At 39.5% G+C, this 23924-nt stretch overlaps 1 protein-coding gene across 1 annotated transcript in view; it reads left to right on the forward strand.

Moving 5' to 3' along the window:
* Positions 1–23669, forward strand: part of NUGGC (nuclear GTPase, germinal center associated) — a 75647-nt gene extending 51978 nt beyond the window's left edge. Inside the window, exons 13-18 of the mRNA XM_043989966.1 lie at positions 1159–1316; positions 3187–3325; positions 5600–5708; positions 9235–9371; positions 10342–10432; positions 23509–23669. Coding sequence (XP_043845901.1) covers positions 1159–1316; positions 3187–3325; positions 5600–5708; positions 9235–9371; positions 10342–10432; positions 23509–23669 — 795 coding nt within the window. The remainder of the gene's footprint in view (positions 1–1158; positions 1317–3186; positions 3326–5599; positions 5709–9234; positions 9372–10341; positions 10433–23508) is intronic.
* Positions 23670–23924: the final 255 nt, after the last annotated feature.

Genomic DNA, 23924 nt, shown 5'->3' on the forward strand with positions numbered 1-23924 from the left:
CTCCATTTTCCCAAACTTCTCTAGCTCTGTTGAAAACACTATCTTTCCAGTCTCTCAGGCTCTCAATCTTGGCATTGTTCTGGAGTTGTCATTCTCCTTTATCCCACACATCCGATCAGCTGCCAAATCTTGGTGCTTTCACAACATTTCTTGCAACTGACCCCTCTTTTCCACTCACACTTTAGGCCCTCATCATCTTTTTTTTTTTTTTTTTTGGTGAGGCTATTGGGACTAAGTGACTTGCCTAGGGTCACACAGCTAGTAAGTGTCAAGTGTCTGAGATCAGATTTGAACTCAGGTCCTCCCAACTCCAGAGCCGGTGCTCTATCCATTGCACCACCTAGCTGCCCCCCTCATCATCTTTTACCTAGATTATTGCAAAAGCCTCTCAATTGGTCACTCTGCCTCTGGTCTCATAGCCCAGGCTACATGCCAATATAATTTCCCTTAAGCAAAGATCTGACCACATGACTCCCCTACTCATTCAATCCAATGGCTTCCTGTTGCCTGTAGAACACAAACTCCTTTGTTTAGGTTTTAAAGTCCTTTACAACCTGGCTCCAAACTCTCTCTCTCTCTCTCTCTCTCTCTCTCTCTCTCTCTCTCTCTCTCTCTCTCTCTCTCTTTCGCCTCATTGGACATTATTCCTCCTATACTCTGCAATCCAGTCAAACCGGCCTTTGAGTTCTTTACACATGTCATATCATCTCCTATCTTTGTGTCCAAATACATCTTTCCCCTTGTTTTACCTAATGAGCTATATTTTGTAGCAAAGAATAAAACAGAAAGAATTTAGCAAAATTGACCAACACATCAACTGACTGACAGTATATGCAAGCAGCATACACCCATAGTCTTCACCCTCTGCAAAGAAGGGAGAGAGGTAAATTTTCTCAACTTTTCTCTTGGGCTAAGCTTGGTTATTATAATTATGGAGCAATCAGTTTAATTTTTTTCATTCTTTCCATTTATATTACTGTATTTATGGCTTTTTTCTAAGACAGCATTTAATATACTCTGAAAATGTTATGATGGCTTTTGGCTAAAAACAATAAGATTCTGACTCATACTCAATATGCTTAGCACAGTGCTTGACACATAGTAAGTGCTTAATAAGTGTTTGTTGCTGACTATCCAATTTTCCACTTTCTTATCTAGAGGAGCAAAGGAAATCAAGGTTTCCACCAGACTTTGAAAGCTGTTTGTCTGAAAGATGGCATCTATGCTTCAAGGACTCTTGCCAGAATAGATTTGAATGAAGCCATCACGCAGCCTATTTATGACAGAGTGGACCCTGTTTTTGGAAACATTTTTCGGTAAGTCTGCCATCTTCTTTCTTTTAGGTATCAAAGTCACTAAGTACATTGAAGCAGGCACATCTCTAGGAATTTTTAATTTGGGTCAAGCCTTGGAGTATGGCTTTTTGTAACTCAGAGAGTTTGGCACAATTAGGGGTTGGCCAATGTTAGGTCAAAGCTGCTGAGTTGACTGTGGCTCCTTATTGATTTTGCTTATTAAATAATTTCTTATGGTGAAAGGTTAAGATGTCACATGGAACTGAAAGCTGTGGTTATCATAACCTTATAGTTATGTTTAAGAACAGTAGGGGAATAGTGTTCCTATGGACTTGAGTCTAATAGAGGGTGTTTCATTTGGAGGCAATGAAGTTAAGGAAAATACATGGGCATTTTTAACTAAACTAAAGGTAAAAAGGAAGTGGGCTTTGGTTCTGCGTATGATACAACTCATTGTCTTCATAGGAAGAATGAAATGAACTCCTGAGCAGAACTTTAGGAAAGATATTCTATTTATAAAAACCATTATCCTACACAAATGTGAAGGTGATGCAGGAGTGTGTTGGCAAATGTTTAACAACCAGTTCTCCAAAAATGTACGACACACTTTTAAGTTAATCTGCATTATTAACATTTTTCCCACTATGTTCCTAAGTCTAGACAATTAAAATAATAAATGAAGTCCTGATTTGTAGAGAGATTTTGAGGTTTAAATGTTCACAAACAACCAGCTCTTGCCAACTAGTTTGAGCTGACTTCAGCACTCTCCTGCATGGTTAGCTCTCACAATCTACAGAAAATGTGATTTGACTAATTTTTCCACCCCTATTTGCTCAACAAATCATTTAGTCAAGAAGCATATATTAAGTACCACCAGGTAAGCATTTGTGACTACATGAACAAGTGAGCTAGGCTTTCATGGACAACTGAGAAAGGACAGAAATGGCATGCAATTCAGTCAATTATGTTTTCCTACAAAATATAAGAAGATTTATTAAATCGTGTTACCATATTATCAGATTACATTTTTAAAATCAATTACTATAAAATGGGAATAATAATAGCACTTACCTGACAGGATTGTTTTGAAGATAAAATAAGATTACATGTAAAGCACTTTTCAAGTCTTAAAGGGATACATAAATGCTAGCTATTATTATCTCCAAAGATCCTTCAATGGTAGCAAACCAACAACGAGTATGTTCTAGGAATCCTTTAAACCCAGTACCAAGAGAATGGGGATCAAGGAATGATTCCTGGAGGAGGTGACATTTGAGTTGGACTTTAAGATATAGAAAGAGGGAAAGAGCTCTTCTAGGCATAAAGTAATAGTATGAATAAAGGCACAAAAGCAGAAGGGTGAAGTCTATGGATTATTTCATTATCATACTTATAGTATGGGGGCAGTTAAGTGGTACAGTGGATAGAACACTGGGCCTGGAGTCAGCAAGCCTCAGTTCAAATGTAATCTCAGACACTTACTAGGTGTGTGACCCTAAGTGAGTCATTTAACTCAGTCTCAGTTTCCTCATCTGTAAAATGAGCTGGAGAAGGAAATGGTAAACGATTCCATTATCTTTCCCAAGACAATCCCAGTTGAGGTCATGAAGAGTTGGACACTACTGAATAACAACAAATTTGTAGTATATTATAATATGAAGATTATAGCATAATAGTTCTACTATGTATGTTATATAATTATATTATATTAGCCATTATGGTATAAGGAATAATATTATCAGAAGAAGGGAGTAGAATTGTCTAGGCCATATTTGTTGGTTTTGCTGAATATTGCTGCCAAAGGGTAAACCATAGTTATTGTAGCATGTCTGTCCTTAGGTCCACAAATTGTTAGCTCTTTCTTAACATCTGACTTGGCATCCCTCTATAGGACTGGGAAGAACACCAGTTCTGCACTCATACTTCACATAGATACTTTCAAGCACTCTCTGCAGGAGAAAATGAGAGAAGTGATGATAAAAAGAGGGTGGAAATCTGACAGCTGCAAGCATAATTTTCTGATCCAGGAGGTGAGAGTAAAGTTCAGTCTTGTTGGCTTATGCTTCTGTGTTGCTCAGCAAGCCAAATAAATTTGTTTTCTAATCTGATGTCTTGCTCCCTTGGAGTTGGCCAAGGTCTCAAAGAAAGGGAGAAGATAAATTAATGAAATACTAAATTAATGAAATACTAGATGATGCAGTGGATAGAGTCTAGACCTGGAGTTAGGAAGACTGATCTTCCTGACTTCAAATCTGACCTCAGACTAGCTGTGTGACCAAGTCACTTAACCCTGTTTGCCTCAGTTTCCTCATCTGTAAAATGAGCTGGAGAAGGAAATGGCAAACCACTGCAGTATCTTTGCCAAGAAAACCCAAATGGGGCCATGAAGAACTCTTCATGGACACGACTGAAAAACAACTAAACAACAAATAATGGAAATAAAATAGGCTGCCATGGGAAATGGCGGGTTGTATGGCCATTTGTTGGAAATGTTGTAGATCATAGATCAATCAATCAACATTTACTAAGTACTTACTATGTTCCAGTAAGTGCTAGGGATACAAAAAGGAGCAAAAGAGTCCCTGCCCTCAAGGAGTTTATAATCTAATGGGGGAAATAACATGCAAATAAAAATATATAAAGCAAGGTATATACAGGATAAATAAGAAATAATTAATAGAAGGCACTAGAATTAAGAGGGTTTGGGGAAAGTTTCCAATAAAAAATGAAATTTTAGTTGGGATTTCAAGGAAGCCAGGAGGTCAGTGGTCAGAGTGGAGGAGAGTTCCAGGTATGGAGAACATCCAGAAAGAATGTCTGGAGGGCAGTTAGGTGGCACAGTGGAAGCAGCTAGGTGGCACAGTGGATAAAGCACCAGCCCTGGATTCAGAAGGACCTGAGTTCAAATCCGGCCTCAGACACTTGACACTAGCTGTGTGACCCTGGGCAAGTCACTTAACCCTCATTGCCCCGCCAAAAAAAAGAAAGAATGTTTAGGGCCAAGAGATAGAGTGTCTTGTTTATGGAAAAACCAGGAGGCCAATGTCACCGAGTCAAACAGTATATGTAAAGAAGACTAGAAAGGTAGGAGTAAGATAGGTTCTGAAGGGTTTTGAATGCCCAACAGAGCATTTGTTACTTAATCCTGAAGGCAATAAGAATCCATTGGAGATTACCGAGTAGGGGATTTCATAGTAGGACCTGTGCTTTAGGAAAACCACTTTGGCGGCTGAATGGAGGGTATGATCTGGAGGAGGATTCAGCAAAAGAGACAGAGATGCCCTGAAAACCTAAATAAAAGGGAGATTGATTGCTCCTTATGTGTTTCTATTTGCATTTGACAACACTATCATAGAGGTTGATTAGATGGCCTCTAAAATTGCTTTTAGCTCCCAAATCCTGATTCTATGATTCTAGCTCTAAGATTCTGGGTGGGTCATATAATTAATGGTAATGCATAACTTAAAGGGGGTACCAGGCTTTGTATGGGCACAGTGGATAGATAGAGAACTGGGCCTGGAGTCAGAAAGACCAGAGTTCAAATCTGACTTCAGACATTTACAAGCAGTGTGATCCTGGGCAAGTCACTTAATCCCTGCCTGCATAAAACTGGAGAAGGAAATGGCAAGGCACTCCTGTATCTTTTCCAAGAAAACCTATGGACAATTGGTCCACAGGGTTATAAAGAGTCAGATACAACTGAGCAACAGGTATCATCATCTTCTTCTTAGCCTGGGCAGCTCCACATATTCTAATTTGGAATTTGTTGGGTCCCCTTTGGCCTGACTTTGCAAAACTTTTATAGTCATTCTTTCCCTCAAAGGTTTAGTTGTTGCTCAAATCTGGCTTTGCTTTCTTTTAGGCTCAGCCTTGTTTATTCTGAGCCTGGGTTAAATAATTAAATGGAAAAGGGAAAGAAACAGAAGGTGCCATTTATACCCATTTATCTATTTAAACAAAAGTTTTCTCTTTCTTCCCTTCCTTCCTCCTCCCTCTCTCCCCCTCTCAAGGCTGCAAAAGTTGAAAAGGGTTAGTTTTCAATGGACTTCTCAGTATGGGGTGTGTTTTGGAGGAGCAATAATGGCTTTGAATCTGTGATGTATTACTTGTAATCTGTGTGATGCTGGCCACATCCCTTTACTAAGCTGGGCATCAGCTTTCTCATCTCTAAAATGAGGGGGTTGAACTAGTTGACCTTCAGGGACCCTTCCAGCGCTTGCTCTATGATCTTAGGTTAGATGACTTGTTTAGCACGTGGTGGAATGAACAATTTATTCATGTTTTCTGAACATAAATCCTCATAGATAAATGCTATCTTGGGAGGCCTGGAAGGACATATACTCAGAAGGAAGAAGAGGATCTACGAATCTCTCTGCAACTCTGTTCAGAATGATTTGAAGCTGTGTTACGAAGGTATGAGCTTGTGAGGGCCCAGTTTTCTTTCTTTCTGGTTTTTTTTTTTTTGGTATTATCAAATTTTAATTGTGTTATGAATTTGATGATTATCATAGACACAAAGATTTAAATATTAAAAAAACACAGAAAAAACACTATATAAGGAACTGTGACCTGTTACATACAGTTGACAAATACAATAAAGTACATAAACACATATTCAATTTATCAAAGAAGTATTGAAGTTGCTCTATTTGTGACCCTTTCTACAATTTATTTTGTGTTCTGTGTATTTAAAAAAAATAATTTGTTAATGCTCTGAGCGGGTCACAATATAATTACTCCATCCCTTTGTGATGTTTAAAATTAAATGTATGGTCGCCTTATTTCTGTCCCAAGTTTGGGGAAAATTAGCTGGGGTTTCTAATTTGTTTCTTACAAATTAGAGGCATTAGCACCAGTTTTGGGGCATTAAGCATTTATTAAAGCATTCCAAGTATTAGTAAAAAGAGAACACCTGGCTCAGAAAGTTAAGAAAAGGCCTATCTAGCCTAGAGCTCCAGCCTGGCCTGCTTCTTCCTCCAAGTCCTCCACCATGAGCCTGTCAGAGACAAAACAGAATGGAAGCTTTCTCTGCCTCTGGAGGAGAGGCGGTCCTTACACATTACTTCAAGCTAATTGGCTAGCATCACTCAAATCCATTGGTTCACTAGACTTGAGGGCGGTCCATGAGCCGAATGTGCCAAGGTCAGAGAACTCACCCCCTGAGAGCCAGCATCTCAGGTAGGTGTGGTTTCAATCAAGTCAACTTCAAGTGAGTCAATCAGCAGAGTCAGTCCAATCAATCTTAATCCAATCAATCCCCTCTAGCTGGGGCCTTTGGGTGTTCCAAAACCCATTATTTTCTCATACCTTTCCTGATATCTACTATGGCTGAAACTTTCCCTGCTATAGTGTAATGGGGTTGGGCCTATAGAGGGAGGGCCCTGTTTTCACTTCAGGCTTTTCTTTTTTATTTTATCAACTCCTCCAAGACTAATGCTCTATCTTCATCCTAGTTCACCACAACAGCTTATTTCACAAATAAAAAACAGATAGTAAGGGGAAGCCATCTATCTTATCTTTTGGCACTGTCTAATTGCCTTTCTAGTTTTAAGAGAATTTATCACTAGAACTGTAACTAGGATGGGGCAATAAGAGCTTTTCCCAGGATGCTTGAATTTAGAGAGAAAGCACCTTCAGTCCTTCAGCAGGATAGGGATGGACACAACTGAACACCTAGTTTTCAAGAGCAACTTGGATAGGAAGCTAACAGATGACAGTCTGAAGTTCTTCTGACCAATCTTTCTCTTCTTACAGTCCTTTCTTACAAATGAGCCCGTGCTTCATGCTGTTCATCTTGGGCGTGGTAGTTTGTGGTACTTGCCTTGAGTACAAAAATTCATAGTAATGGTCTTTTTATACCAGATATCTTGGTCTGATATTATGTATGTCTTTGCCACAGTTTTATGCTTTAATTATTTAAAACACAAATAATTTAAATGTGAACAGCTCAGCAAATGTAGCAGTGGAAGGGGATGAGCACTTTTCATACATATATCCCCTCTCTTTAGGAGTAGGTGAAGTTGATTCTCCCTGATCACTCTCCTTTACATCCTCAGGTGGCTGGCTCAAGACTTGATCTTCTTTCTTTTAAAAAAAAATTTGGGGGGGCAGCTAGGTGGCACAGTGGATAAAGCACCAGCCCTGGATTCAGGAGTACCTGAGTTCAAATCCGGCCTCAGACACTTGACACTTACTAGCTGTGTGACCCTGGGCAAGTCACTTAACCCCCATTGCCCCGCCAAAAATCAAAAACAAACAAAAATAAAAATAAAATAAATTTTATTTTTAATTTATGAAATAAAACAGGCATTTCCATAACATAGTAGAATAACAAAAAGATGGTTGCACACAAGACTGCAAATCTATTATGTACAACTTGCTATTCCTGCTTGTTGTTGTTGTTGTTGTTGTTGTTGTTGTTTTGTAGGGCAGGTGGGGGTCAAGTGACTTGCTCTCAGTCACACAGCTAGTGTTAAGTGTCTGAGGCCGACTTTGAACTCAAGCCCTCCTGAATCCAGGGTGGGTGCTTTATCCACTGGGCCACCTAGCCGCCCCTATTCCTTTTTAATATATAATACATTTATTGTGTCAATTTCTTCCTCCTCCCATCTTTTCCTACTGTTCCCACTTTTCCTCCCCCTTTCGTCTCTCACTGGGGAATGGGGTGGGGAGAGTAACTCCAGTGTAGTTATCTGTCAGGTTAGAGGTAATGATTTTAGTTTCTGAAGATTTTAATCTAAAGAAACCTTGAAAGTAGATATTAACAAAATTCATAAGATATGAGCCTCCAGGTGATTTTTTTTCATAACCAGGTCAGAAAGATTTCCTAGGCAGTTGAATTTAGTGTAATCAATTATCCACACATTTCCAATTCTTCCATCTTCCTCTTTATCTCATTCTTTATAACAACCATGCCAACTCAGAACAAACATAAATGATCTTATTTTCTAGAAAGCAATTATTAAAAAACCCTGGTAATTAAAATTTTAAACACCAGAGAAACACTTATGAAATAGGCTACATGGTTTATTACTATCTAAATAAAACAGAAATGAGATACAGGGAGTGGAGTAAATTCACCACTGTTCTAGTGGTTTCCCAGGTAGGCATAATTGTCACTTCCTGCTCAGCCAAGTGGCTAGTCAGGTCAAACTCAAATAGAAAGGAGGGTACATAAGGATTGCTGAGAGCAGTCTATTGACTTTGAAAACCACAGATTAACATTATCTATGTTCTAATGCATTTTCATTTATTTTGCAAATATTTCCTGATTACATTTTCATCTGGTTCGGGCTTCATGAGGGAATATTGGAGGACACAATGTGACCTGTGGGACCTGTGTTTGATACTTCTGGCTTGGCTTTCAGATACTGTTGCCACTGCCATCTCTCCAGAGGGATTTAAAAATTGTTGCTGTCACAGCTGTAACAACTCTGTTCTCCATTTCTGATTTTGTGATAGCACACAAGTCTCTTCCTGACCTGAGGGGGTTATACCCCAAGGTCTTTAGTGATTCATTCACAAAGTAGCCAGTCTTAAGTCTTGCTGAAATGGCTGTTACAAAGGTTAAAAAAAAAAAAAGGAAAGGACTAGACTCATCTTTCTTAATTATGGGAAAGAATATATCACAGCCCTTCCTCACTATGACAGGACCAGATTGGGTGAGATTAATCAACAAATATATATTAAGCTTCTATTTTGTGTCAGACCCTATTAGGTGCTGGGGATTCTGATTAATTTAACTCTTGCTGTTTACAAAGATTCCTTTGGTGACAGTCATTATATAAATAACAACATTTAAGTTTTTTCCTCCTCCCCATTTTATAATCTATTTTCACTGTCATAGAAACAATAATTCTCCGCCCCCCCCAACACCCAAAACAACCCATAAATACTTTTTTTTCAACTGGGGTGTAACTCTGGTTATTGTTTTCACTAGAGGCAGCTCATATAACTGGCAAGAAAGCCTGCGAGCGAATGAAAGACACCATCAGAAGAGGTGTGGACAGACAAGTGGCTGAGGGTTTATTTGAAAGGGCCCAAGAAAGGATGAAGAATCAATTCCAGCAATTGAAGGTATCCCACAGCCTTTTCTTGATTTCTAATTCTAGGGAGGTTGCAGGAGGGTGTTGGGGTTTCAGGGTAATTCAGGCTGTAATGTTGGCTTGAACAGCTTCCAGGAGCAAATTTCCATGGTACCCAATGAGCTATGGTGGCCAGCTTGCTTTCTGAGCTCTTCTCTCATTGCTATCATGACCTGATTTTGAGTGTTCTTGTGGCAATAATCTTGGGAACAAAGCAGCCACCCCCATCCCTTTTTTAAAAATGTTTTTATTTTATTTTATTTTTGAGGCAATTGGGGTTAAGTGACTTGCCCAGGGTCACACAGCTAGGTGTTAAGTGTCTGAGGCCGGATTTGAACTCAGGTCCTCCTGAATCCAGGGCCAGTGCTCTAGCCACTGCGCCACCTAGCTGCCCCCCCTCATCCCTTTTTATATCCTGCTTTCCTTAAGGGATGACCCCAGACACATGCCCTTAGATAGAATAGAAACTATTCTGTGGACAATGATGACAAGCTACAAATTACTTGCAGGTTTGGCTAATAGATACACAGCATAGGTATTATGGAGTCTAACTTTGTCATTCATTCAGCACACATTCTTTCAACATGCCTTTATTAAGCACCTATTCTAATACCAGACACATTGTCCAACATGCATTTATTTAGTGCCTACTCTGTGCTAGATGAGCAGCTAGGTGGTGCAGTGCAGAGAGTGCCAGGCCTGGAGTCAGGAAGATTTGTCTTCCTGAGTTAAAATCTGGCCTCAGACACTTTTTCTTTTCTCTTCTCTTCTTTTCTTTTCTTTTTTTTTTTCTGGGACAATGAGGGTTAAGTGACTTGCCCAGGGTGACACAGCTAGTAAGTGTCAAGTGTGTGAGGCTGGATTTGAACTCATGTCCTCCTGAATCCAGGGCTGGTACTCTATCCACTATGCCACCTAGCTGTCCCCAGGATTGTTCTAATACAATGCTCTATGTCCCTTAGAACGGAATCATAGAAAAAGTGAAGGGAAATGTCTCCACCATGCTGATCCTTGCTTTACCCAGGGGAGAAAGCCTCTACAAGGAACTATCAGGTAAATATAGACCTTTCTACAAATGGGTGACACTCCCACGCAGAGGTTGTGCTGGTAAATTTTTAACACTGGGCCGGGAGGGGGGGAGGGGAGGAGAGAGTATGTAAAACATACATTTAAATTTCATCTGCACTTTCTCCATAACTTGAGTGAGACAATGAAACAATAAATCGAGCCCTGATTTGTAGTTATTTGTTGGTTTCTGCAGTGTAAGTACTCACAATGGAATTGAAAGCTGGCTGTAGCTGACCCAGCATACTTATCTCAGTAGCTTCTTTCTAAACGGGATTATGGTGAAGGGTAGAAGAAGGGATAATAATAGGTGACATTTAGATCTGCATAACAACCCGATAAGACAGGGGCTGTTATTGCCTCATTTTAAAGAGCAATTAACAAGTATTTATATTAAGTGCTTATATGTACCAGGGATTCAAGTACAAATAGTGAAATGATCCCTACTTAAAATTTGCCTACATTCTAATGGGAGGAGACAACAATTACATATAAAAATATATGCAGCATAATTAAAAAGTTTGTATATACATAAATAACACATATAAAGTAGTTAAATACAGGGTCCTATGGGAGGGAGGGCGCTAGCAATTAGAGGGAAATCAGGAAAGGTCTCATGTACAAGATGGTGTTTGAGCTGCTAAAGAAAGAGGAAAGCCTTAGGGAGTACATTTCAGTTATGGGAGACTCAGGAACCTGCAGAGAAATTAAGTAACTTGTTCAAGGTCATAGCTACTGTCTGAGGTAGGATTCAAATCAGAGTTGTCCTGATTTCAAGTCTAACATCATTGTGTTTAGCATAAAATACAAAATCCTTTGGGTCAAGTGGGTAGTGCATTGGGATAGAGCTCCAGGCCTGGAATCAGGAAGACCTGAGTTCAAATTTCAGCCTCAGACACACTAGCTGTATGACCCTGAGCAAGTCACTTAAAACCCAATTTGCCTCAGTTTCCTCATCTATAAAATGAGCTGGAGAAGGAAATAGCAAAACACTCCAGTATCCTTGCCAAGAAAACCCCAAATGGGGTCATGAATAGTTGGACACAGCTAAAAACAATTGAACAACAATAACAAAACAAAATCCTCTGGCTTTTAAAGCTCTTCACAAGTATTGTTTGGGTGTGGATCTCTGGTAGTTGTGGAGTGCAGATTTCTGGGTGGATTGGGTTTGCCCCAAGGAGGAGCTAGCAACCTAAAGCTGGTATTCTGAGAAATTGTGGTCATAAACTAAGTTCTAATGTCAATCCCCATTGAATAATTCTTATATATGTAGATAATGATGACAAGCTTTGACAGATGTGAGATCTGAGTAGCACAGTACAGAGTCCACCTTAGTCTCTTTGTGGAAAAGCATGGAGGAAGGAGAATAAGTGAGGGAGAAAGAAACTGGGGTACAAGAAGAGTCAGAACAAGAGTGGTGTTTGTGTGTGTGTGTGTGTGTGTGTGAATGGGTCTATGCTATCTATGAAGTAGGTAGTATAAGAATTTTTCTTTCATTTTGTAGCAATATGTCTTGCCCACCATCACACAGGTAGTAACAAAACTAGGGTTCAAACCCAAATGATTCTACACCTTATGGTCTTTCTGTTATGCTATACTGGCTCTCTGGTAATCAGTCATTCAATCAACAAGCACCAACTATGTGCCAAACACTCTTCTAGTCACTGGGGATACAAATACAAAAGTGAGATAGTCTCTGCCTTCAAAGAGCTTATATTTTATATATATATATATATATATATATTTTTTTTTTGCGGGGCAATGGGGGTTAAGTGACTTGCCCAGGGTCATACAGATAGTGTCAAGTGTCTGAGGCTGGATTTGAACTCAGGGTACTCCTGAATCCAGGGCTGGTGCTTATCCACTGCGCCACCTAGCCACCCCATAAATTTTTTACTGTTCAGAGAAATAGAATGAAGTAAGTTCAAAGTTGGTTCAGAAATCAACTCCATTAATTAATTAACTCCATTAACTTTTAAGAGACTGCAAGGTGAGAGTTTCTCAGACTGACCCTTATGTCTGCCTTGATGGCTAGTCATTTCAGGTCCACAGTCTGTTCCTTAGTGTTTTTTTTGTTTTGTTTTTGTTTTTGTTTTTGTTTTTGTTTTTGTTTTTGTTTTTGTGGGGCAATGGGGGTTAAGTGACTTGCCCAGGGTCACACAGCTAGTAAGTGTCAAGTGTCTGAGGCCAGATTTGAACTCAGGTCCTCCTGAATCCAGGGCTGGTGCTTTATCCACTGTGCCACCTAACTTCCCCGTGTTCCTTAGTTTTGTGGGCTCTAGAACTTGAGTTGATCAGTTCCCTGAGAAGCAAATAGGCACTTGGAGGACTGATTCATACTGGCTAAACTCATTGAGGACAGATTTATTAAGTCAAAATCCCATCTTATCAACTATTCCTCAGTGTAAATTAATTCAATCAAGCTGTAATGCAGCTGTTGTCTGGTCCATGCTTCCTGTTCCTAGTAGGAGAGATTTTTAGAAGGTTGCCTGGTGAATAGAGACAAATTCCAGAGAACGGGATGGTTTTAGGAGATACACCCTTAACAACATAACCCCAAACCATTGTGTGATGTATCCTTCTCCCCTATAAAGTTATGCCTGTCATGCTCATTTCATCAGGGCGCTTTCTACCCTTGTTCCACTAATAGAGAATCAGTGTGTGCAGAGCACTGGGGGAGATGAACAAGTGAGAGAGTTAACAAGCCTGTGGAAATGGAGCAGTCGTTGTTCCCATAATGATTCTGACAAGCAATCAAGTGAACAATCAGTAGCACAGTTAAGGACAGAAATTCATGTGATGCCAGATTCAAGTCAATAGGTGGGAGCATATGGTCTGAGTTTAGGAATAATGAGTCCAAATCCAAGTTTGGTGGGGATGGGAGTAGTCCACACAAAGCAGGCTTGGGAGAATAACAGAGGGAGGAGTTTGGTACTTAATGCAAAAAAACCCCCAAACACAACAATTTAGGGCAGCCTGATTTTATGGTGGTGGGTGGAAGCCACATCCCCTTCCCACTTAGCTGAAGGAAATGGCACAATGCTGCAGATATACAGACTGTTTCTTATCAGGTATACAACAACAAACTAATACATACATAGTACTTAACTTACTTCATCCCATTTGTGATGAGGTTCAGAGATGACTAGGTTGTCCTGGATTAAAACTCTTGTCCTACCTAAGAGGTTCATAAACTTTTTTTGTGTCATGAATTGCTTTGGCAGTCTCATGAGGCCTACGAAATCCTTCTAAGAATAATGTTTTTAAATGTATAAAAGACATAGGATTACTAAGGAAACCAAAGCTTAGTAAATACTAAGATGCAATTTCCCCCCCTCCCATCCAAGTCTATGAACCCTATGAAATCTATCGAGGTACCTCTTAGGGGCTAATGTGTCCCAGGCTCAGAACCTCTGCCCTAGATTAAAATTCTCACTAATGAATCTCTCTCTAACCACTGGTAGCTTCCTACTACCAGTCTTTTCAGTCTTCTCCACTACTACTCCTAGACATGGTGAGGGAGGGCTGGGTAATTGGTGGAGACCTCATGAGAAAGTCATACTCTGAGTTGGCCCCAGTGGGTGGAGACACTTATGGTAAGGGAAAATCAATTCCACCCACTCCCCCAAAGGGAGGGATGTTTATGTGTGTGAAAAATGTTGCCTATGGGTTCCAGTTCTTCCCCTGGCTTATTTAAGAGATGCCATGACAGCAATATTGGTTGGAAATGAGAGGAAGAGAAATTGATGCCTGGAGCAAAAGAAATATGATTACAATGAGGTGGTTTGTGAGTTGGTACAGTGTGAAAGGAGTCAGTTGGGAGAAATAAGCCTGTGTATGTGTGAGAGAGGGAGTGTCCAGGAAACTTGGCACTCCATGCTATCTCAGCTAGTAGGATTCTTTTCCTTAACTTTTCATCAGGATTCCACAGAGGGTCTACCTGGCATGCTTGAGGACTTCTTTTTAATGTTCTGTGGCTATCAGTAGAAGTTTTAGATGGTTCATCTGTCATGACTTGTCCATGCCACATGAGAGGTCCAACCCCATTCTGAGTCATGTGTGTTATTAGCGTTTAACAAAAGTTTAACTTTTCCCATACAAGTCATTGTTACTAATGTGCTGTACCCTGCTTTCACCCACTATATGTCTTTCCATTGCTCTCTGGGTCATCTGCCATTCTGATTCTTTGGAGAATATAATACCAGTGGGACAATGCTAGTGCCATAAAGCTTTTATAACAGGAAGTGGCTTTGGATCATTAAAAATATTGCACAACTTCCCAAATGGGATCCAGCTTGATGTCCTCCTACCATTAAATGTTGGGCTTAGTTAATGTTCCATCTGCAGTGCCTATTCAATATAAACATACTGGTGGACTATTTCTATAGGTTGTCCATTCCTCTGCATGTCATAATCTGGGCAACACAGATTCCTCATCAGCTTTATTCTTCCTGTATATATGAAGATTTCACTGAGAAGACCCTATGATGTTCTAGGTTTTGTTGTCAATGGCATAATGCCACCTGTAAACAGGAGTATCTAGAGAAGCTCTCCTTCCTTAGGGAATCCTTCTTCCATTCGAACTTGATGCCTAACATCCTCCAAGACACTGGTAAACACCTTTGGTCAGTATATGTCTCCCTGCTGGATAATGTTCAATGGATGGTTTAACAGAATTATTTCTAAAGTCCTATATACCATGGGATGTTTTTTATGATCTTAACAGAGATGTGGCACATTATTTGAGGACATCTTTTCTAACAGACATGTCAAATATGTGGTCCACAGGGTCTGAACCAAAGTAGAATGTAATTGGTAAATATTTAACAAAATAAGTAAAAATACAATAAAACATAGATAACATTACATTTTAAACTTGTCAACATGCAGCCCATAGGGATCCTTATGTACAGATTAGTGGCTCCTGTTTGGATTTGAGTTTAACACCACTGATTAAAACTTCTTTTAACTCTGTCAAATATTTTTTTCCCAAATAGGGAATTAATTAACAAATTATATATACAGTACGTTCTTACATTCTCTACATCTTCCAATCATTTGTGGAAATGTGCTGAAGAAAATCACCTGTAAATGCCTGCATGTTTCCTTCTTACATTTTTGTCAAGAATACCCCCAATACATATATGATTCTCACAAAGACTTTATAGGCAAAGATAATAATAAAACATGGTGAAATTTGGTGCTGGTATGGCTTTGGTAAATGAGGCACACTAATATACTCTTGGTGGATTTGTGAATTGTCTCCACCTTTTTTGAAAACAATATTGAGTTAAAGATGAGAATTATAAAAAGTACTCCTACCCTTTGGTCCAGTTCACTACTAGAATTATACTAAAAGGAAGTTATTAATAAGGGAAATTGATTTATTTCTGTAAAAATCTTCTTAGAAGCATGATCTCACTAGCATGGTCCTGTAAACAAAGTTTTGGATATTGACAACTTGTCAAAAATTTGAATAAATTATGGTTTATTAATATAATTTCATTGTGCCATGAAATGAAACAATCAATTATTCCTCAACATGAATTTAATAGGAAAGGTAACATGGCATGGTGGATAGAGAACCAGCCTTCCTTAATGTTAGGAAGATCTAAGTTCAGGTCCTTTCTTTGACATGTACTATGGCTCTGTAACCTCAGTAAGTCACAACCTAAGTATTAATAACCTTTGGATTTAGCTACTTTGTGTTTATACAATGATAGAGTTGGAATTGTTACCAACTGTAATAATTTTATCTAGAAATTTAACCAATGTAAATCAATTGTCACAACAAAGACACTGAAAGAACCCAGAAAACACCTTAGTCAGCAAACATCTGACTTACTTGCCAAGTGGCAACACTAGGTTAGAATATAAAATTGTGAAAAGGCTATAAAGAAGGATGAATGATTATAAGTGACATTGCTTCACAAAGCAAAGAGAACCAATGAAGGGCAAAAACAATTTAAAGAAAGGTTGACAAGATATTCAATGAGGCAAAGTCATCCCAAGGTCTTTCAAGGGTAAAAATTGAAGGAGGATTACACACACATGAAGAAAAATGGAAAATATTTATTTAAAAAATATTTTTAGCAAACTACTCTGTCATTCAAAAGAATGGAACGAGTGCACTTGGACCCTACTAGAACATGTGAGGATATGCTTATGGACTAAGTTGACAAGGGATAAAATAGAACAAAGATGAGAAAAGCAATTGGATTTGACCAAAAGTATATCAAGGAGATCTGTCATGGAGGCAACACAATTGTGAGAGTATAAGAGACTGATATATGAAATGTGTGAAAGTAAGAAAGATACCAAAGGTGTGGGGTAATCTTTGACCTTATTGATGCAAAAAGGCAACCAAGGGAATATCAATAACTATTGACCCACTTGTCTATTCTCCCACCTGCACAGAATCTTTATGAGAGTCATCTGTACGTGAATCAAGGGCATCCTCACTGAGAGTATTATTAGGGAACAGGCAGACTCTCTCAGGTGATATTCAACAATGGACTCCATTGTTGCCATTTCACAATTAATTGGAAGATGTGAAGAATATAAAATCCCATTGTGCCAATTGTTTGTGACTGTGAAAAAGCATCTGATTCAGTAGAAAAAAGGTGTCACCTGAACTGATGAGATTCCAGACCCCTTTGGCAACTGAGGGTATTTATTCTGTGAATATTTATATACGTACTCTTTGTTTCCCTCAATAAAATATAAGCTCCTTGAGGGTAGGGACGATTTTGTCTTTGCCTTTGGATTCTCAGTGCCTGGCATGTAGTAGGTGCTTAACATGTGCTTTTGACTGACTGATTGAACAGTTGCCTATTTACACTGGTAGAGGACCTTTCCTCACTTGGAATTATGTGCACCAGTGAAATCACAGGTCTGAATTTGGATACTACGCATAGTTAATAATGATTGTTATCTATATAACATTTGAAGCCTTGTGATGTGCTTAACTTGCCTTATCTCATTTGAGCCTCACCACCAACTTGAGAGCTAGATACTCTTAAGATAGGTTTTATTCTCATTTTCCAGATGATATTGAGAGAGATAAAATGTTTTGCAGCTTGACAGACCAATGGTAACAGGTAGCCACCATTCCATGGTACTTTTTGAAGAAATATAGAAGCCTTATATGAATTAATGTAGAGCGAATACAACAGACCCAAAAGACAATGTACAGGTTCATTGCATTAAATGAAAAACAGTGAGGAAGTCTGGTTCTCTATTCACTATGCTACATTGCCTTTCATGTTAAATTCATGTTAAATGATTATTCATCTCATGGCACGATGACATATTATGTTAATATTCCATAATACCTACTGAAAGATGTAACATTTTCACTATGCCATTCATGCCCTGGGCAGGCCACGCCTGGCATATCGTGTTTGGTTCTGAGCACCACATCTTTGAAAAACTGGAGAGTCCTGAAGAACTTGATCAAGATGGTGAGAGAACAAGAAAAGGTGCCAGATGCAGATGGTTGAAGGAAGTAGAGAAGCTTAGCCTGGAGAAAAGAATATTTGGGGTGGGGAAGGGTTGAGGTAACATGACAGCTCTATGGAAGGTGGAGTGGATTTATTCTGCTTGTCCCTAGAGGGTGATGCTAGGATCAATGGGTGGAAGTTACAGAAAGATCGATTTAAACTCAGTGTAGGGAAAGGCTTCTGAATAAATGGAGCTTAATCTAAAAATACAATGTGCTACCTCAGGAGGTGGTGGGCTCTTCTTCACTGAAGGTCTTCAAGTAGAGATTTCAAGATCACTTGCTGGGGACCTTATAAAGGGGTCATTTTGTTTGGGGAGAGCAACAGTCCCATAGGACAATGTTTCTTTCTTTCTTTCTTTCTTTCTTTCTTTCTTTCTTTCTTTCTTTCTTTCTTTCTTTCTTTCTTTCTTTCTTTCTTTCTTTCTTTCTTTCTTTGCAGGGCAATGAGGATTAAGTGACTTGCCCAGGGTCACACAGCTAGTAAATGTCAAGTGCTGAGGCCGAATTTGAACTCAGGTTCTCCTGAATCCAGGGCCGGTGCTTTATTCACTGAGCCACCTAGTTGCCTCCAACAATGTTTCTTTCAACCAATTGTATTTGATATGACTTCAGGTCCCGTCTTGGGGCGCTCTATTGGTGAAAGCCAGCAGGTGGCACTTGAAGCTTGAACTTCCTACTGTATGTGCATAGAAAATAGCAAGCCAGACCAGCCTTCCGGGCACTCCTGAGTTTTATGTTTTAAATCTATGCCAATGGATAAATTCCAACAATAACTTATAATACTCTTGATTTGTGCCCCCACCCATATAGATTCCAATCTTGCTTCCCTTCTCTATGTAGTTCCCAAAGAAATCACAGCATGTAGGCGAAATGCTTTTACTGCAGGGAAAACAGAAAATAAAGCATTATAGTATGTTTCAAAGTGGTGGACCACAGATGATCCCAGCATAGTTGACTCTGTCTTCATCAGGTTTCTTTGCTTTTGTATAGGGAGGAGTGATAGATGATCCAACAGGACTTTCTTAGCGGATGGGCATTACCAAGTATTCTTTTTTTTTTTTTTTTTTTGGCGGGGCAATGGGGGTTAAGTGACTTGCCCAGGGTCACACAGCTAGTTAAGTGTCAAGTGTCTGAGGCCGGATTTGAACTCAGGTACTCCTGAATCCAGAGCCGGTGCTTTATCCACTGCGCCACCTAGCTGCCCCCAAGTATTCTTGATATTAAGATTACCAGGGGAAGTCGAAGCCCTCTGATCATGTTCTATCTCTCCCTACCACCACATATAGCCAGTGGAAATCCTTACCAATCAAGTGAAACCTACAGTCTTATACTTCAGCCTGGGAAAATTGCCAAGGCTGGGAATTTCCCACATGGTCCAGTTTCCTTCTTCACTTCTTCTCCCAAAATGTTTTCAATATGACTGGAAGTTTGAAAGTGAGTCAGCTACTTAGTACTTCCATGGGCTGGTTTTGTGAAATTCTATCCTAACCTCCCCACCCTGGTTGCTCAAGTTGTTAGATGCCTGAAACCTCTCCCAGGGTTATGGCTTCATACAAGAGAACAAGTCATTTAGAAAGACTGGACTAAAGTGAACACTGCAAAATACTGTACCTGCCCTCTTAAAAGTCCCTATAGTTAGTGTGATATCAGCAAGGTCTCTGGTAGCTGTGCCAAGAGTATGCCACTTTGTACTTCAATTTGTCTTTGATACCCAAAGAGTTAGAAAAATGCAATGGAAAAAAAAACCTTATAGCTGTCATAGACTACAACAAGAAGTACATTGATTTGAATACTTCAACTTGTGAATGGAAGTGATTAAAATGTATAGAATTGAAAGAAAGATTTTATAGGTGTGAGAAATGGGGTATGTAGGTCAGGTGTTGTTGATGTGTTTTTGGTTTGGGTAATACTATTGGAGAGTTTTTCCATCCTTTTCTTTTCTTTTGAGATATGTTGAAAATTGATCCCTTTGGCAAGTAAAGCTATTCACAGCTTGGTTCCAGCCTATTTTTCTAGGCTTATTCCACATTATTTTCCTTTATCCCCTGTATATTCTAACCAAATGGGCCTCCCTGTTGTTTCTCATACATAACATTCCATCACCTGTATCCATGTCTTTGCATGGGTTGTCTCCCATGTCTAGGATGAATTCTTTCCCCACCTCTGGGCAGCTAGGAGCCACAGCTGATAGAGTGCTGAGCCTGGAGTCAGAAAGACCTGAGTTCAAATCTGGCCTCAGATACTTTTTTTTGTTTTGTTTTGTTTTGTTTTTCAGGGCAATGGGGGTTAAGTGACTTGCCTAGGGTCACACAGCTAGTAAGTGTTAAATGTCAGAGGCCGGATTTGAACTCAAGTCCTCCTGAATCCAGGGCCTGTGCTTTATCCATTGAGCCACCTAGCTGCCCCCATGGCCTCAGACACTTTTTTTGTGTGTGTGTGAGGCAATTGGGGTTAAGTGACTTGCCCAGGGTCACACAGCTAGTAAGTGTTAAGAGTCTGAGACTGGATTTGAACTCAGGTCTTCCTGACTCCAGGACTGGTGCTCTATCTACTGTGCCACCTAGCAGCCCCTCTCAGACACTTTTACTAGCTGTGTGACCCTGGGGCAAATCACTTAACATCTGTTTGCCTTAGTTTGCTCAACTATAAAAAGGGGGATAACAATGGCACCTACCTTGCAGGGTTATTGTGAGAATCAAATGAGATAATATTTATAAAGTGATTGGCACAGTTCCTGGACCATAGTAGTACATTAATAAGTGCCTGTTTCCTTCTTTCTTTTGCCTCTTAGAATTGCTAGCTCCTTTCAGTGCTCAGCCCAAGTGTCATCTCTTACATGAGGCCTTTTTAATCCCTCTGGCTAATAGTGACTTTTCAGTTACTTATGGATGTGTGGGTTATTTCCCCAGGGGAAGTGTAAGTTCCTCGAGGATAAGGACTATATCACTTTTGTCTTTGAATCTCCTACATCTGGGTCAGTGCTTGTCACTTAACAAATGCTTATTGATAGAACGATCCCTGAATGCCTTTAAAATTATGCAGTTTTCAGTGCAGATTTCTTCTGGAAAAATATTGATTTGGAGTCAAAGGACTCAGGTTCAAATTCTGGCTCTTTCCCTTATTGACCTGTTTACCTTGTGCAAGTTGGACAAGTCTTATCAATAATTATTATTAGTAATGATAGTACTACTAATAATGAAAACCTCTGTGGCTCATTTCACCCTCACCCAAGGCTCAGAGTCTGGGAACTTCTGATTGCGTCTTATGTCTTCCTCTTTGGGCTCTTCCTTTGAAATCACTCTAGGCTAAAAGTAAACAATTAAACACAGAACAGGTTAATTAAAAGCATAGAAAGAGCAAAAAAGGGGCTCGTATCCAAACCCCATTAGAGAGGAAATAGTTACAGCTCCACAAAATGTAGAGTTCTGACTAGTCAAGTTCTCAACTCATGTGTTGTTAAGGCTGACCCGTGGTCAGTTTTCTCCTCATTCTCTCCAGTATCTCCATTGCTTCCCACATTTAGTGTCTGTGCTGCTCATAGCTCCCATTCCCAGATGCCTTTTATTTTCTTTGTGGCTGCTTTCTCCTGCGAGTCCCTGATCAGAGCTTTTGTTTACTCAGGCACAAGTGTGCTTGGCTCCTCTTCAGACCAATATAACCAGAAGGAAAGGAAGAAATAGACCCAGCTTATTTCGACGGGTTCTTCCCTGATGTGTTTTTATGGAATCAGTTAAAAATGTTAGGCCATGTAGGCCTGGATCTGTTGGCTATGATAGAACTCTTATTGCTCCTGAAACCTTCTTTGTCAAATCTTTATGTTGTTCAGAGGACCACTGGTGGCTTTCCCATGCCCTGGGATAAGGCGTTCATATAAAAATATGAAACTCACGTTCTTTTTTCCTCACTCCACTCCAAAGATGTAGCTAGATTTGCACTGTAGCCCTAAGATTTACTTGCTTTTGGTTTGTATATGACCTAATTTTATTTGAACACTATCTTCCTTTGTCAGCTTAAAATAGTTATTCCCAACTTTCATTAGTATAGAATTGTTGCAATTGCCTCAAGAAGTCAGTCATTTAACAAGCATTTATTAAGTGCTTACTACATATTGGTATTGCTGCTAAGCACTGAGAAAAAGAAAGACAAAAACATGGTCCCTGACCTCAAGGAGCTAAAATTTTAATGGGAAAGACAGTATGCAATTAACTATGCATACCTAAGTTCAATGCAATGCAATGTATATGGGAGGTAATCTCAGAGAACTCTCTTCAGTGGGTCCATAATATAGATTCTAGTTCATCTCTGCCTGCCCATCTGGTATGACTCCTCCATATATCCTCCCATATTAAGTTCAACTCAGACATTCCACCCTATGTGTTAGGGCCTTCTTTACCCTCTCTGGTCATCATTAGGATTCCAGTGGACCCTACAGGTTGTTCATCAGTTATTCTTGCTCTCTCCATGTGACTAGCTTATCTTCCCTCTTACTCATTCTTAGATGAAATCCTTTGGTCCAGTTCTCCTGCCTCATTTTTTATTCATAATATATCACAGCATGCTCTCATGTAAGGATGCAAAATTAAAGATTACCCAGCTATATTAGATTGTAACTATATGCAGTCACTATGTTTCTTTCCCTCCCTCCCTCCCTCCCTCCCTTCCTTCTTTTCTTTCTTTCTTTCTTTCTTTCTTTCTTTCTTTCTTTCTTTCTTTCTTTCTTTCTTTCTTTCTTTCTTTCTTTCTTTCTTTCTTTCTTTCTTTCTTTCTTTCTTTCTTTCTTTCTTTCTTTCTTTCTTTCTTTCTTTCTTTCTTTCTTTCTTTCTTCAGGGCAATGAGGGTTAAGTGACTTGCCCAGGGTCACACAGCTAGTAAGTATCAAGTGTCTGAGGCCAAATTTGAACTCAGGTCCTCCTGAATTCAGGGCCAGTGCTTTATCCACTGTGCCACCTAGCTGCCCCCACCCTCCATGTTTCTAAAGACAGGATATGATCCAGAGTATAACTGAATCTGTGGAGTGGAAGTTACAGATGAGGAGCTAGATGACCCAGATTCTATAATTTGGCTCATTGTGAGTAATCAAGTTGAGAATCTTGAAAATGGAATGAACAATAGGTATCATCTTCAAATAGTGGAAAGCATATTGGATTTAGAGTCGGAATAGCTGGTTTGAAATCCTTTCATCTTACAAATGAAGAAAGTGAGGAATCAAGAATGTTTAAGCCAGAGAAGACAAGATTTGGAAGAGGACATGATAGCTTCCTTCAAGTATTTCATAGTATCATGGATTTAGAGTTTAGATTTAGGGAACTCAGAGCCATCTGGTCCAACTCCTCATTCTACAGATGAGGAAACTGAGACTTATGCAAGTTAAGTGAGTTGGTCGTGGTTATACAAATAATAAATATAAGAGCCATTACTTTCAGGATCACACAAGATAATACCAACAATGAACCAGTGTATTTCTTAACTCAGGTTCCCTGTGGTTATCTGTGACAAAATAAACTTTTGGGGAAAAAAAAACCCAACAACCCTAACTCCTACATGTTCTGTTTTTTTGTAGATGTCAAGAATGAATACAAAGAAATGGAAAAATTGTATAAGAGCCTGAGAGAAATTGCAGAGAATGCGGTGATGAGAAGGGGAATGCAAGAGTTTCTCATGAGAATGTCACCTAGAAAAGTTACCTCCCCGCAAAATGCAGCTCTTGCCCTTTGTGATTAGACTGCAGGATTTAGAAATTGAGCCTGAAACAAAACAACATTGCTTTTGGTATACTGAAATATCGGAATATAATTTTTCCAGCCTCTCAGTCAAGATATCTTTTGGCCATTGGGATAATCTGGGGTGTCTTTGTTCTCTGATGAACTAAACCAGGTGTCCCACATTTCTGTGAAGAGGGTACAGCTTTTGGTATCAGCTTTTTGTTTTACCTTTGTCTTTGGCAGATCCTTGTGTAAGGATAAGCAAGCATCAGTG

The sequence above is a fragment of the Dromiciops gliroides genome, chromosome 2 (assembly GCF_019393635.1).
Source record: "Dromiciops gliroides isolate mDroGli1 chromosome 2, mDroGli1.pri, whole genome shotgun sequence".
Lineage (NCBI taxonomy): Eukaryota > Metazoa > Chordata > Mammalia > Microbiotheria > Microbiotheriidae > Dromiciops > Dromiciops gliroides.